The sequence below is a fragment of the Oncorhynchus keta genome, chromosome 36, assembly GCF_023373465.1.
Source record: "Oncorhynchus keta strain PuntledgeMale-10-30-2019 chromosome 36, Oket_V2, whole genome shotgun sequence".
Taxonomy (NCBI): Eukaryota; Metazoa; Chordata; class Actinopteri; order Salmoniformes; family Salmonidae; genus Oncorhynchus; species Oncorhynchus keta.
The window spans coordinates 10,018,140-10,034,576 of NC_068456.1; the positions used below are offsets into that span (position 1 = coordinate 10,018,140).

At 46.4% G+C, this 16,437-nt stretch overlaps 1 protein-coding gene across 6 annotated transcripts in view; it reads left to right on the forward strand.

The window, feature by feature from the left end:
- LOC118369588 (protein quaking) overlaps positions 1–16,437 on the forward strand; it is a 105,533-nt gene that overhangs the window by 29,709 nt on the left and 59,387 nt on the right. For all 6 annotated transcript variants that reach the window (XM_052498440.1, XM_052498438.1, XM_052498439.1 and 3 more), the window contains one exon: positions 3,904–4,046. In XM_052498440.1, coding sequence (XP_052354400.1) covers positions 3,904–4,046 — 143 coding nt within the window. The remainder of the gene's footprint in view (positions 1–3,903; positions 4,047–16,437) is intronic.

The following is a 16,437-nucleotide window of genomic DNA, read 5'->3' on the forward strand; positions in this document are numbered from 1 at the left end:
TTAGTAAAATACGCAAACGATTGGGCTTGATTGTAAGTTGTTGGGAGTAGAGCAGCTCTGCCGTTTTAGGCCGCTTGTCCAGGTCTCCGGTTGGTATCCTATTTGATTAAACAGCCCCATTTCTTCTTCTTTCTTTTTTTTTTTTTTACAAGCCATGTGCTCGGTTCCTTCATTGCCAAAGACAACTCCATCAAATTGAGCTAAAACATTGCTCTTTCCTTGGCTCTAATGATAATGTTAGTGATAGGTCCTTTTGGCTGCAACAAGATGTTGCAATTCCTCTATTGAAGGCTTCATCATTTAGCCTACTGAGGTAGTTTGGCATCTGAGGTAACCTATGGCTACAACTGAAGCGAGTGACCCGGGAGGGTTAACGTTCGTTAAATAGATTTTTATTAAGTCAAATATATTAGGCCGAGCCTACACAGTCGTTGTTTTTTAATGAAATGCTCCTCACGTGACGTATTTCCACCCCCAAAAAAATCATGTTTATAACTCTGCTCCTGTGGTCTGTTGATCCTGTCCTGTCCTGAACTTGACTCTAGAACTTGACTCTAGAACTTGACTCTAGAACTTGACTCCCATTCCTACCAGAATCCCGCGGGACCTGCAAGACCCGCGGGAGTCTTGTTCCCGTGTCAGCCTCTTAATTCCCAGCATCAATAAACATCTGCACACGATCAAATATTTAATCTGACAATTTAATTAAATTACCCAGCATGATTTTATAAGATCACACCGTTTCCCTGAAATCATGCATTAAATGAACTTGGCAGTATTTTATCCCTGCACTTCCCTTCCTCTTGCATTAGCTGGGGTTGTCTATTTCATCGGCGAGCTTGAAACAGCCGCAGTGTTCACGACTCAGAGTAATAACTGAAATGTATGGCATCCCGGGGAGGGGGAAAATGAACGCTGAATTGGCCACCGTCACGCCCAACAAAGGGCCTCAATATATCGCCCCTCTGCATGTTTCAGCCCTAATCCCTTCACATATCTCATGTGTTGTAAAGGCAGAAGTGGCATGCCAGACGCTTGGGAGAAAAACACGATCGTTATTTATGTACGTAGCAGACATTTCACATGTAAGACTAAGCTATATGTATAACGACGCTGGATGATTTACTAAGATAATTCAGGTTGGAACTCCCCCAGGCTCGATCCCAAATCCCCTTGGATTTGATTTTCGTTGGAATGCTCTTTCCCTATGTACCTCATGTTTCGACAATAGCCCATACACCACAGCACATCTAAATGAGCTTTCTTTCTTCTATGTACCTAGCTGTTACTGTTGCTCCCACACATTACAAAATGAAGATGCTGCGCTACTGTAGATTATTGCAACAATAGCAACTGGAGCCATTCCATCTGCATTCATGGGAACTGAAATACAGATGATTCCATTATTTGGCAGCAGTAGCTTGTGCCAGCTTGTCGATACCACTAGAGCCAGTGCTTTGTCTGGTGTAGAGCAGAGAAGGGTTTCAGAGCTGTTTTTTTTCCCCTCCATCACATTTACATTTGAGTAATTCAGCAGATGCTCTTATCCCTTATCCAGAGTGGCTAACAGTTTGTCTTGTTTATTTTACTCCTCTGGCTCCTCTTGAAGGAAGTTTTTCTCTGAGGGATGTTTTTTTCCCACAGTGCCAGCCTTGACCATCCCACAGGGGGCTGTAAATCACCTACCATTACAATAGGCCCATAAAGCCATCCACCAGCTGCAGCCTCACTCTGCCATCACACTGGGCTCCCCGACATACAGGATCAATGTGATGATGATGGACGTCTGTATAATGACCATACTTCCACGCTGGTCAAGGCTGAGGTTACTGGAGGAGGCATTTGTACCTCTCTCTGTGTGTGTGTCAAATTGGTCGTGTGTGTTTGCAGGGCTCGGTGGACCCTCCTTGCGTGTGAAGAAGCCAATTTTAAGTCATCGATGTTGTGGGCGTATCAGTGTACTTTATGTATATGATGAATGCATGGCAGTATGTCAGGAAGCCATCTCCATTTTAATTACACCTCTCCATCCTTCTTGGTTTGCCCCAGAGAATATCACATCAGGAGTCCCCCCCCCGTCCGTCCGTCCGTCCATCCGTCCGTAATAGAATTAACCCATGTGTGCCGGGGCAGCTAGGGACGGGGATTTTTCATGTATTTGATGAAATATTAACAGAGGTGGTGGTTTTAATGATCCTCTCCACCTTTTAGAACGCTCTCTTTCTCTCTCTCCATCTCTCCATCGCCTTCTTTCTCCCTTTCCTTCTTTCTCTCCCTCTTCCTTTCCTTCTCTCTCTCCCTCTCTCGCTTTCTCTCTCTCGTTCCTTCCCATTTCTTCCCTCCTTTCTCTCCTCGGGGATAACATCCGCTGGTTTAACTACGGAACGGGAGAGTTAGAACCCCCTTCATTAAAAGGACCGATTGTCTCTAAAAGTAATTTACCATGATTACCGGTCCTCCATCTCCCTGCTTCTCCTCTGCGGTGCACACAGGCCATGTGAATGACATATAGTCTCCACGGTTTGTTCAAGGCATGCGTGCCTCACGTTCTCCCTCTCTTTAATTTAATCTCATTTTCTCCCTCCCTCCCTCCCTCCCTCCCTCCCTCCCTCCCTCCCTCCGTCCATCCGTCCGTCTGATTTATTTCTCTCTGCTCATCTCTCTTTCCCTTTCTCTCTCACTCCTCTCTGTCATCAATACTACAGTATTGACTTACTGGTGTATTTTTTTCTGCTGCTGAGAGAGTTTGAGAGGAGGCCCACAGGCCCAGCAGTTCGACTTATTTATTGAGGTTATGCCTGAGGTTACATGACTCCCCAGTCTGAGTTGTCTGTCGCTCTGTAGCCTTTGAATTAAGCTTCTCAAATGTCTGTATATCTGTTATTTTCATGCCTTCAGCTGTTGTTGGCATACCATAGCCACCCTGTGTGTGTGTGTGTGTGTGTGTGTGTGTGTGTGTGTGTGTGTGTGTGTGTGTGTGTGTGTGTGTGTGTGTGTGTGTGTGTGTGTGTGTGTGTGTGTGTGTGTGTGTGTGTGTGTGTGTGTGTGTGTGTGTGTTGGCTGAATTAATGTGGTGGATTAAGTTATCTTTTCCATGTATGTGTGTACGTGTAATGTTTGGCTCATGTCTGAATGAGTGTCTGTCTGTGTGAGATTGTTTACATATATATGCATTATCAGTAATAGGGGCACAGCTGGCAGGCTTGACAGTTGACAGCTTTCATGAATAGGTAGCTAAAGGAGACAGGTGTGGTAAGGTCTTACATCTGTAGACCAGTTGGAGGTAGCTAAAGGAGACAGGGGTGGTAAGGTCTTACATCTGTAGACCAGTTGGAGGTAGCTAAAGGAGACAGGTGTGGTAAGGACTTACATCTGTAGACCAGTTGGAGGTAGCTAAAGGAGACAGGGGTGGTAAGGTCTTACATCTGTAGACCAGGTGGAGGTAGCTAAAGGAGACAGGTGTGGTAAGGTCTTACATCTGTAGACCAGTTGGAGGTAGCTAAAGGAGACAGGTGTGGTAAGGACTTACATCTGTAGACCAGGTGGAGGTAGCTAAAGGAGACCGGTGTGGTAAGGACTTACATCTGTAGACCAGTTGGAGGTAGCTAAAGGAGACAGGTGTGGTAAGGTCTTACATCTGTAGACCAGGTGGAGGTAGCCTGTCATACGGGATGTCCTGATTCTTCAACTACTATATAGGGTCTACTGTATATTTCCTCACTGTCACTCATATGTGGTTGTATGAGCGGGTCTATGAACCCGTGTTAGTCTTTATTCGTTATGGCGTGAGTGGTATCCTTACCAATCTGTCTCACACTTTATTGTAGTTTCTGTGTAGACCAGTACCGGTGTTGTTCTGACGATCACCCGACTGACGTGTTTGTTTCTCCTCCTCTCCTCCAGAGATCAGCCGGGTGCGTAAGGACATGTACAACGACACGCTAAACGGCAGCACAGAGAAGCGGAGCAGCGAGCTCCCTGACGCAGTGGGCCCCATCGTGCAGCTCCAGGAGAAGCTCTTTGTCCCTGTAAAAGAGTACCCCGATGTGAGTACAACCTGTCGGGCGATCATGCACGCACGCGCTCACACATGTCATCTCCCCACACACACACACACACACACACACACGTGCACCTGAAGGACCACCACCAAGTTTCCAATGAAAAATGTATGTTTGCATCAAGGCACTTTCCTAGATTCATCTGAATAATATCATTTCTGGTAAACTGGGCACAGCTCTATTCAGTATAAGGCTTATTGGATTACCAGGTTTTTACAAATCCAGGTAATCTAGTTTCCTCTGCATTAGAAGATGGGCCCTTGTCACAGTTATTGATTAGGATAGGAGGTGGGTGGAGGGGGATCCTGTCTGGGCATGTAAACCTGAGGGATAGCTACTGTTATTGGACTGATTGTCCTATGTGCAGAATAGTCTCACCTTCCCTATATTTATTGACATGGTCTTGAATCAAGTCCCTCAACGAATTCCCTTAATCTGAATGATACCAGTACTGTACAATTCTGAAAACAGACAATTCTGTCATTTACGGTCCGGTAGCACATCTACTATATCATTTCTGAACAGCTGTGCTGTTTCTTTACCTCAGTATTATTAGTAATGTAAACATATTATATCATTCAAAAAAACACAGGAATATATTAGATAGTGGGTACTAACTAGGCAGAAGATGCAGTATGTACCTGAAATACTCTGTAGAAGTCCTCACATTGGACTCTCAACCGTATATTGATTCTAACTCGCACCTGAACCCGCCTAGCAGTTAACAAATCTTTTAAGCAATCGCCCTCGGATCCTGCTCGCCTAACCCTCCTGGCCCAGGAGGAGCGAGTCGAGCTCCGAGCTGATTGATCCCAATGAACTTGTTTCTCTGAGTGGCGGATTCTTGCGTGGGCAGCATTAGTGCAGGTGAATCCTTGGAGGTTTAAACACACCTCTCCAGTCCAGATTAGTCCGCTGTATTTCTGCTGAAGTTTTAAGGCTATAAAAAGGTTGTTTATGCCACCATATTTCCCCAGGGCGGTTGAGTCAGTTGAGTTTGCTATTGACCAGTGTATCTGGAAATATTGGATTCCTTCCCCCAGAAGAGCCATTTTCATGTTGCATGTTATGAATTTGTAACAAATTGTGAATATGGATATTGTGGTAAATGTAGTTGATGTATGAATTGATTTAGCTTTGGTGACATTCCTTTAGGAATTGAGGGGTACTGTCTCTGCAGTCTGTCTGCCTGTGTTGGCTGTGATAGTGTGAGCTACGTTTATGGGTCTTTTAGTTTCCATATCCGTCCTTGTGTGTTTGTCTGCTCTACTAATCTCCAGGAAAGGCCAGCAGCAGCAGAAGAGTGACTGAGTGTCGATGCTGGCTGTCCTTGCTGCTCTGAAGGACAGAGGGGATCATTATTACTGAGGATGGGTTCATTAGGAACACTGGGAGATGAAATGCCAGGACTTCAAGTAGCACCCACCTGAGAGTGCTAAAGCCCTGTGTATGTGTGTGTGTGTGTGTGTAATTTTTACTACACTTGTCAGGACCAAAAGCCCTCATAAGAATATTAAACCAACTCAGAGAAGTGAGTACATTTTGCCGGTCCTCACTTGTAAAAAAGCTATTTTAGTCTTATGGGTTAGGGCCTCTCGAGTGGCGCATCACAGTGTTGCTGCATCACTACAGCCTGGGGTTGGACCGAGAGTCCCATAGGGCTGCTCAGAATTGGCCCAGCGTCGTCCGGGTTAGGGGAAGGTTTGGCCGGAGGGGCTTTAGTTGGCTCATCGCACTCTAGCGAATCCTTGTGGCGGGCCGGGGGCCTGCAGGCTGACCACGGTCGTGCAGCTGGCTTCCGTGTTAAGCGGGCGGGTGTTAAGAAGCACGGTTTGGCGGGTCATGTTTTAGAGGACGCATGACTTGACCTTTGCCTCCCGAGCCCGTTGGAGAGTTGCAGCGATGAGACAAGATCGTAATTGGATGTCACCAAATTGGGAAGAAAAAGGGGGTAAAATTACAAACAAAAAAATAAGAATTAGAGTTAGGATTAGGGGTTCGATTTAGGGCTAGGAGTTTGGGAAAATTTGATTTTGAATAGGAATATATTGTTGGTCCCCAAAACGTAAGTGTGTGTGTGTGTGGTTTTGCATACAATTATCATGGCTGATAGTGACGTGTTTTCCACAGGTTGGAGTAGTTAACCCCTTAGAGTCGATGTCCACGCATAATCAGAACATCCCCATCAAAATCTGCCAGTTTAAGATAGAGATATCTGTAATCCACCACATACGCCGATGTCACCCTTACACATCTGCGGTGAAAGTTGGCAGAGCTAGAGCGGTGTTTGTCAGACCATGAATCAGTCATCTCACAGAAACGTCTATATTTATTTTTTGATTTTATTTGATTTTACCTTAAGGGGTCTTTAAAATTCCAAATCAAGTAGCTAAATGATCCTCGGTAGCACCTCTCACCTGGAGACAGTAAGAAATGGCTAATTGCATAGGACCCCAATGTAGGAAAGCATTAACTTCAAACTGTCAGCTCTGAAAGCAGGTGTGTTCATGGCTCTTCATGGAGCTGCTTCCGAAGCACTTAAATTATAAAACCGGGTGGCATGGCAGGTGGGAGGAGGGAGCGATGGTGTGTGTGTGTGTGTGTGTGTGTGTGTGTGTGTGTGTGTGTGTGTGTGTGTGTGTGTGTGTGTGTGTGTGTGTGTGTGTGTGTGTGTGTGTGTGTGTGTGTGTGTGTGTGTGTGTGTGTGTGTGTGTGCTCGTGCTCGTTCTGGGCATATTTACTGAGGGATGCCAATTACCTCCACATGGAAGGTAAGGATTAAAGGCAGGCATAGGGTGCTACCCTGGAGAGGATGAGATGGGGGTATTGAGAAGGACGAAAGGGGTAGATTGGTGATGGTGGGGCGGGGCGGGTAGGGGGTGGCATGGTGTGAAGGGAGAAGTGACGAGGTGTTGAGAGAGGTGCTGGGTGGCTTCATGGAGTCCAGGGAGTGAAGGTAGGGGGTAAAGCAGGGAGCTACAGTAAGGAGAAGTGTTGCGATGGAAGGAGCGAGTGGGAGAGATGTTGGTATGAGAAGTGAGAGGGCAGTGGGTTGCAAAGAAGTGTGTGTGTGTGTGCGTGTGTGTGTATGCGCGCGCGCGTACATGTGAGGTGATGATGATGAATGTGTGAGTGAGATGAGGTGGGGGAATCGGGGCAGGGGAGTCTTGGCCTGGTCTGTTTGATAAAGAGAGAAAACAACCTCGTGTCTGGGACAGGAGAGCAGCGGCACGGAAATGAATTTGCCCCTTCAAACTCCTCGCAGCGCTGCTGCCGCCGGCTTGGCAGCCCACACCCGGTCCAATTTGCAGAACAATGTTATTAGGCAGTGAGATACAGAAATCCAGAAGGGCATTGCCTCTCAGTTTGTATTGTTGTATTGTCATTCATTCGGGTATTTCTGTGTGTGTGTGTGTGTGTGTGTGTGTGTGTGTGTGTGTGTGTGTGTGTGTGTGTGTGTGTGTGTGTGTGTGTGTGTGTGTGTGTGTGTGTGTGTGTGTGTGTGTGTGTGAGGTCGACCGATTATGATTTTTCAACGCCGATACCGGTTATTGTAGGACCAAAAAACTGATACCGATTAATTTTTTGCTTTCTTTCTTTCTTTCTTTCTTTCTTTCTTTCTAATAAAGACATTTACAACAATACTGAATGAGCAGTTATTTTAACTTAATATAATTCATCAATAAAATACATTTATCCTCAAGTAAATAATGAAACATGTTCAATTTGGTTTAAATAATGCAAAAACAAAGTGTTGGAGAAGAAAGTAAAAGTGCAATATGTGCCATGTAAGAAAGCTAACGTTTAAGTTCCTTGCTCAGAACATGAGAACATATGAGAGCTGGTGGCTCCTTTTAACATGAGTCTTCAATATTCCCAGGTAAGAAGTTTTAGGTTGTGGTTATTATAGGAGTTATAGGACTATTTCCCTCTATACCATTTGTATTTCATTAATATTTGACTATTGGATGTTCTTATAGGCACTTTAGTATTGACAGTGTAACAGTATAGCTTCCGTCCCTCTCCTCGCTCCTCCCAGGGCTCGAACCAGCAACACAACAACAATTAGCTCGCGCTAACTATTTCACTTCGGTTACACCAGCCTCATCTCGGGAGTTGATAGGCTTGAAGTCATAAACAGCGCAATGCTTGACGCACAATGAAGAGCTGCTGGCAAAACGCACGAAAGTACTTTTTGAATGAATGTTTACGCGCCTGCTTCTGCCTACCACCGCTCAGTCAGATACTTAGATACTTGTATGCTCAGTCAGATTATATGCAACGCAGTATCATCAACCATGTGTAGTTAACTAGTGATTATGATTTATTGTTTTTTATAAGATAAAAAGATATAAGATATAAGATGAAATTAAGAATGTGTTCTTAACTGACTTGCCTAGTTAAATAAAGGTATAATATATTTTTTTTAAATCGGCACTCAAAAATACCGATTTCCGATTGTTGTGAAAACTTGAAATCGGCCCTAATTAATCGGCCATTCCGATTAATCAGTCGACCTCTAGTGTGTGTGTGTGTGTGTGTGTGTGTGTGTGTGTGTGTGTGTGTGTGTGTGTGTGTGTGTGTGTGTGTGTGTGTGTGTGTGTGTGTGTGTGTGTGTGTGTGTGTGTGTGTGTGTGTGTGTGTGTGTGTGTGTGTGTGTGTGTGTGTGTGTGTGTGAAAATAAAGGGAATAGTGAAGCTAGATAGTGGTTCATGGATGGTATTCTAGTCTATTTCTGGGGGTTGTGGTGAATACAACAGTATGAGTTGGAGGGAAGAGGGTGGAGGGAGGGGGACAGGCAATGTGAATGAGCTGTCGTCATCCATCATTTGGCTGCTGCGTGTCCTTTTCTGGGTCATGCTTGTCCACAGTGGAGATGAGCGAGAGAGACTGCAACTGATTATTAATTAATTAGAAGCATGTGCGGCTGGATTGATTCTCCCTCGGTCTTCTCATTTGGCCTTGGCCATCCTTCACAAACGTCAAAGAGGGAGCGAGGGAGGGAGGGAGGGAGGGAGGGAGGGAGGGAGGGAGGGAGGGAGGGAGAGAGAGGGGAGGGAGGGAGAGAGGGAGGGAGGGAGGGAGGGAGGGAGGGAGGGAGGGAGGGAGGGAGGGAGGAGAGAGAGAGAGAGAGAGAGAGCGAGGGAGGGAGAGAGCGAGGGAGGGAGGGAGGGAGGGAGAGAGAGCGAGGGAGGGAGGAGAGAGAGCGAGGGGGGAGGGAGAGAGAGCGAGGGAGGGAGGGAGAGAGGGGAGAGAGTGAGGGAGAGAGTGAGGGAGAGGAGGGAGGGAGGGAGAGAGAGAGGAGAGAGAGAGAGGAGGGGGAGGGAGAGAGTGAGGGAGGGGAGGGAGAGAGAGGGAGGGAGGGAGAGAGAGGGAGGGAGGGAGAGAGGAGAGAGAGAGAGAGCGAGGGAGGGAGAGGGAGGGAGGGAGGGAGGGAGGGAGGGAGAGAGAGGGAGGGAGAGAGAGAGAGGGAGGGAGCGAGGGAGCGAGGGAGGGAGGGAGGGAGGAATAAAGGAGAGTAGGGACGCGTGTGTGTTTGGTGCACGTCCTTGCATAGGTGTTTGTGTGTGTGTGTGTTTGAGAGAGAGAGGTGAGGGCAGGGGGGAGTGACTTTGGTTTTAGGAGGGCAGCCCTCCCTCCCATCCCTGCTGCTGGAGGTCCACTTGAGGTGCAAAGAAGATTGAGTGAAGGGGTGTATAGAAGGAGAGGAGACAGGGCTGTCTGTGTCTGTGATTAGGTGAGCTATGGCATATAAATTAGCCACCTCATTAATGCGATGATTATAAACAGCGCTAGACGCAGGGGAGAGAGGAAGGTGCCAGCAACACAGCAACACAGGCGTTGTGGATCACTGCTTGGCTAATGAAGGTTAATTAGGGTTCATTAGGACATTAGGACCGCTCTGACAACACACAGCATCATCACCCAGGAGAGGCTGAGGCCGGGATAAGGCTCACCTCATTCTGTCATTCACCACACACAGATCAAACAGATGACGCAATACCAATGTCAGTCTACTAAACCGATTGGAAGGGAAATAATTTACGCTGGAAATGAAGTGGGATTATATATGATTCCAAATTGGAAGAAGATGGATGCCATTTTCTGATTACTGTTACTACGAGCCAAAAGGAATGTCTCGTACCATTTTCAAGGCCCTGCTCATGTTCAAAAGTACTTTAAAAGATACGTGAATGTCCATTGGTATTTATCATTAGGTCAATTATGATAAGGTCAATAATCACTCACAAGAAGAAGGCGCACACGTACAGTGCACACATGCCCACACACACCTTCTCCTGAAGGAGCTATCTGGCTTATCTTCGTCCACGCTCAGCTTCTTGTACTCCATAATAATGCAAACAAAAGACGTCCTGCAAAAAGGGAATTGGAGCAGAGTGCGATTTAGAAGCCATGCAATAATTAATTTGCCTATTACAGCGGCCAGCTCGTTTATCTTCATAAGATAATAAGATCAGTGTGAGTGTCTGGCGGTTGGACCATCGTGCTCCCAGTCTTAAATGGCCCTAATTATGTTCAGCTCCCCCGTTTTATTGTAGCTGATGGAAAACACACTTCATCTTCACTGTCCAGATTGGGTAAATAGGGCGAGTCCTTTAAAAGCAGGTATTAGACATTCCATTAGCTTCAATGGATTTTCTCTCTCTCTCTCTCTCTCTCTCTCTCTCTCTCTCTCTCTCTCTCTCTCTCTCTCTCTCTCTCTGTCTCTCTCTCTCTCTCTGTCTCTGTCTCTGTCTCTCTCTCTCTCTCTCTCTCTCTCTCTCTCTCTCTCTCTCTCTCTCTCTCTCTCTCTCTCTCTCTCTCTCTCTCTCTCTCTCTCTCTCTCTCTCTCTCTCTCTCAGTTTCGGGGGAGCAGCGGGGAGTGGAGGTGTGGTGGGTTGAGTCGGGACTGCAGGGTCCACTAAGTCAATCTGTCTCTGTCCTGTTGGTGTCTCCGGCTGGCTGCTGCAGTTAGACTGCTCTCCCTCTCTGATCAATACTATGGATGGGATTTGGATCCACCATTTTCACTCCAATGATTTGAACCATTCCATCCACCCGTTTCAGTGTCCACCCATCCACAGCCCATGGTGGAAATCGTGCTGTAGGGCCGAGATTGTGGGAGACTCACTTGCTTTATAAATACATGGACAGTGGACACGCGTACATTTGTGTTTGACCCCAGCGCACCTGCTGTGGGCCTGTGTTGGTTCTTTACAAGACAGAGAATGCCCATAGTGATCCTGAGTGAGCTGCAGCTGCCGTGTGGATCACTCAATGGCCTGATGGATAAGGTTAAACACTGGAAGAGGGATGTGGGGGGGGGGGTCAGGTGGTAGGGGGCACCCTCCACAAAGACAATATCCCTGTCTGAAGCACACTCACCTGCCACCGCTGATAACCTCCACACAAATTCCCTCTCTCACATTGACAGTCACTCGCACAGATTTCGCCTGACAAGATGGGAAATGGGATTCTAATTCTGCCCTTTTTGTCCTCCTCTCGAAACACACGCACGCTCAAGGACACACACACACCAAATAGGGCGATATTAACATGTGCAATGTTCATATGGCAAGAGATTTCGCTTTATTTTGAAACGCCACTTAGCCGTGTGTAAAGTCCATTTTTATAGTTTACTCTGTCGTCTCTCTTCCTCTCTTTCGTTGCAGCTGCTTCCCACACACACCAAGCCCCGCCCCCTGCCAATCAAGCAGCACAGTTCCTCCTCCCCGCTGTTAGATTCACTAGAAGTTTGCACGCTGTTCTGTTAGGTCAAATGCAGTCAACAGATTGTTTCCGAACAGGAACGATGCTGCTTTACACTTTGGTTCTTAATGGAAAACATTCTACCTCTATGAATCCAACAGTTCATCCAAGTGTTTTGATCTATATCGCAAGTGAAATCGCAATCGCAATATTTGATAAATAGACCATCACAATTCGATTTTTCTGGCCCATATCATGCAGCCCTAACACACACCTGTCCCCTCAGTACACACACATCCTCAATATGCCCGAAACCCCTACTCGGAGGCATTCATCACTGCCAAATGCATCAAAGTACTGAACTTGGTGTGATGGGAGAGTAGAGAGGGAACACAAAGCAGTAGAGTAGGAGAGAGAGACGAATGCTCCTGAAGGAGGAATATCAAAATACAGTTGACAGAGAAAGACTGGAGGGAGACTGGAGGGAGACTGGAGGAAGACTGGAGGGATACTGGAGGAAGACTGGAGGGAGACTGGAGGGAGACTGGAGGAAGACTGGAGGGAGACTGGAGGGAGACTGGAGGAAGTCTGGAGGAAGACTGGAGGAAGACTGGAGGAAGACTGGAGGAAGTCTGGAGGGAGACTGGAGGAAGACTGGAGGAAGACTGGAGGAAGACTGGAGGAAGACTGGAGGAAGACTGGAGGGAGACTGGGGGAAGACTGGAGGGAGACTGGGGGAAGTCTGGAGGGAGACTGGGGGAAGTCTGGAGGGAGACTGGAGGGATACTGGAGGAAGACTGGAGGGAGACTGGAGGGAGACTGGAGGAAGACTGGAGGGAGACTGGAGGGAGACTGGAGGGAGACTGGAGGGAGACTGGAGGGAGACTGGAGGGAGACTGGAGGAAGACTGGAGGGAGACTGAAGGAGCCCTGAGAAGTATGGCTTTGAGTCTTTCACTTCCACGCTGTCACTTGCGCTTTGTTGCGTCGGAGTTGTGTCACATGAATAAGGCAGCGTGTGTAAAAGAGCCCTGGCGACGCCGCTCACAGAATTCACAGATGCTCTTTTATGACCCAATTTACAGAGGAGGGGATGTTTGACTATGGCTCCCTGCTTGTGCCATCAAACCACTGCAACTTATCCGAGAACGCTGCAGCACGTCTGGTGATCAACCGTCCCAAGTTCTCTCATGTCACCCCGCTCCTCCGCATACTCCACTGGCTTCCAGTCTAAGCTCGCATCCACTACAAGACCATAGTGCTTACCTACGGAACAGCAAGAGGAAGTGCCCCTCCCTACCTTCAGGATATGCTCAAACCCTACACCCCAAGAGCACTCTGTTCTGCCACCTTTGGCCTCTTGGCCCTCCCTCTCAGCCCAGTCGAAGCTTTTCTCTGTCCTGGCACCTCAGGGGTGGAACCAGTATCACCCTGAAGCTAGGACAGCAGAGTCACTCCCCATCTTCCGAAAACATCTGAAATCCTCTTCATCTTAAATAATCCCACAGCACCCCCCTTCGCACCCCCTGCAGCCGAGCTATGTGATTTGTGTTCCCTGTGAATGGGAGCTGAGCTGTACTTATGAAAATTAGGAACTCCTGTGGTTTCTCTGATTGTCCAGACCCAAAGGGCACCTTGGAGCATATTTTCTCCTGGAGCAAAGAAAGTGTGATTGACATGAGTGACACCACTGATTGAGCTCTTAAGCGCCATTGTGAAAACCTGTATACCTCTGTGATGCCCAATCAAAGTGAGATTGCAAAGTGAAGTCAACAGAATGATTTTAAATGGTAAGGCATTGATAATTATGCAGAAGGCTGGTTCTATGGAGTACCCTGTATCCCTATGCTGAGATATGGCCTTTGTTGGTTTCTTTCTCATTGGGAGCGGTGTGTGTTGTGTGTGTTGTGTATGAAGGCATCATTCATGGCAAAGCAGCAGAATGTGCCCTTTTCAACCATGCCAGGTGCAAACAACTGGGCTTTCAGCAAGGGCAGAAATACAAGGCAAGACAGCATGGGCTCTGTTTACCATGTCCATCTCTCACAAATCAAATCAAAGTTTACCTTACAGGGAAGTCCTTACTTACAGGCCCTAACCAACAGTGCAATTGTTAAGTAAAAAAATAGGTATTAGAGTACAAAATAGGTATTAGAGAAAAAAATAGGTATTAGAGTACAAAATAGGTATTAGAGAATAAAATAGGTATTAGAGTACAAAATAGGTATTAGAGTACAAAATAGGTATTAGAGTACAAAATAGGTATTAGAGTACAAAATAGGTATTAGAGTACAAAATAGGTATTAGAGAATAAAATAGGTATTAGAGTACAAAATAGGTATTAGAGTTTAAAAAAAAGGTATTAGAGCTCCACATTTAGACATTCTACAATGTTTTTAGGCTTGTACATAATCAAGGCAGCTGCCTTGATATGACTCTGAAGTGATCAGTGGAGATAATGGTGAATGCCAACCTGTAAAACCTTGAATTGTTGTTGTTCTGTTCTGCTTGTATTCAGTGGGTATTGTTGCTATAAACTTTATACACTTTGATAGTGACTGCCGGCCGTCAGTCAGTCAGTCAGTCATTCAGTAACTCAGTTATTCAGTCATTCAGTCAGTTAGTCTGTATGTCAATCAGTTAGTCTGCCAGTCAGTCAGCCAGTTTGCCAGACTGTCTGTCAGTCAGTCAGTTAGTCTGCCAGTCTGCCAGTCTGTCAGTCTGCCAGTCTGCCAGTCTGTCAATCAGTTAGTCTGTATGTCAATCAGTTAGTCTGCCAGTCAGTTAGTCAGCCAGTTTGCCAGACTGTCTGTCAGTCAGTCAGTTAGTCTGCCAGTCTGTCAGTCTGCCAGTCTGCCAGTCTGTCAATCAGTTAGTCTGTATGTCAATCAGTTAGTCTGTATGTCAATCAGTTAGTCTGTATGTCAATCAGTTAGTCTGCCAGTCAGTTAGTCAGCCAGTTTGCCAGACTGTCTGTCAGTCAGTCAGTTAGTCTGCCAGTCTGCCAGTCTGCCAGTCTGTCAATCAGTTAGTCTGTCTCTCTTGTCCATCAAAGCTCAGGACCTGTCTGTGTGTCAGTATCAGTCCCAGCTCATCGATAGGCAGCCCTCATGAATCCTGACTGACAGGCAGTGTGAGGGCCAGAGAAGAGAGAAGAACAGAGAGGAGCCTAGGCTGCTGATCGATGGGGTAACGATCGATGAGCCTTATCTTGTCAGTGGCGCCTCAGGGCTGGTTGCAAGGCGCTCCCGGATATCGAGGAGAGAAGGATGCTCCTGAAGGAGGGATATCAAAATGCAGGTGACAGAGGAAGACCGCCGAAAGACCGGAGGAAGACCGGAGAGGCGCTAAGAAGTGTCGCTTTGAGTCCCCTTTCACTTCCTCGCTGTCACTTGCGCTTTGTTGCGTCGGAGTTGTGTCACATGAATAAGGCAGCGTGTGTAAAAGAGCCCTGGCGACGCCGCTCACAGAATTCACAGATGCTCTTTTATGACCCAATTTACGGAGGAGGGGATGTTTGACTATGATAATGCCTTTTGTCTTCTCATGCTTTGGAATACCAAAAGGGTTCAGGTATCTGAATAGACAGACGGCTCAGGTATTTTGTTGAAATGTGGTAGGTAGGAAAATTACATTTACAGTACATGGTCATGGTCATGGTCTACAAGAGGATGCTTATCATCATCATCATCATCATCATCATGACAGGGTGTAATAGACAGAGCCATATCCTAAATCTCTTGGCAGCTGCCTTGAACTTGTCTCCTGAATTGTAGGCTGAAAGTGATCGTCGTTCGATGGCTGGTGGCTTTGTATCACAGGAGGCTGCTGAGGGGAGGACAGCTCATAATCCCTCTAATCACTCTGACATCAATGCAAATGTAATCAAAAATCGAATCAAACATTTCATGAGAGCCCATGAGCTCATGTTGCACAACATTTCTATAGGCTATGCAATTGCGTGAGAACAGAGTGATGGCCTCTATTAAAAAGAGGAGGATCCCACCAGCTTTCTATAGGCTAGGCCTACTATATTTATTTCTCAACTTTCCTAATAATAAGCACATTGCTTCTCTTTTCAACAGCAGTATTTCCTACCTGGCTGGCATGAAAATGAACCACGGGAAAAGCGTTGTCCATTCAAGTTGATAGATTACATTTTCCCACTGCCCCTGTTTCGAGACAGGTGCATGATAATGATTCATTCTAAATCAAAACTAATTTCACACCTATATTAATTAGTATATGTAAAGACAAGATTAAATCAAGAATAGTGTGATGGGTGACAATAGTAGCCTATCACTTGTGAATGATAATATCACTTGTGAATGATAATATCACTTGTGAGTGATGTCCAGCGTAAGGCAAGAAACAGGGCATACTTTTTTGCGTCTTTTTATAATCCTAGTCACACACCTCATGTAGCCTAGCCCATAGGCCTATATGTTTTGGTATAGTTTGCATCACAACTAAAGTGGCCAAATAACTTCTTAAAATGAAGCACATTAATCCGCTTTACAAGGGGTGTAGAGCCTAACTGGCATACATACGCATCGCGTATACAATAGGTCAACTTTTGTACTATGGGGGATAGTATACTGACAGAGGCTACTGCTTTTGCTGTTCGTTAGGCCTACTCATCTTGTTGTGTGACGAAAAGTAAATGT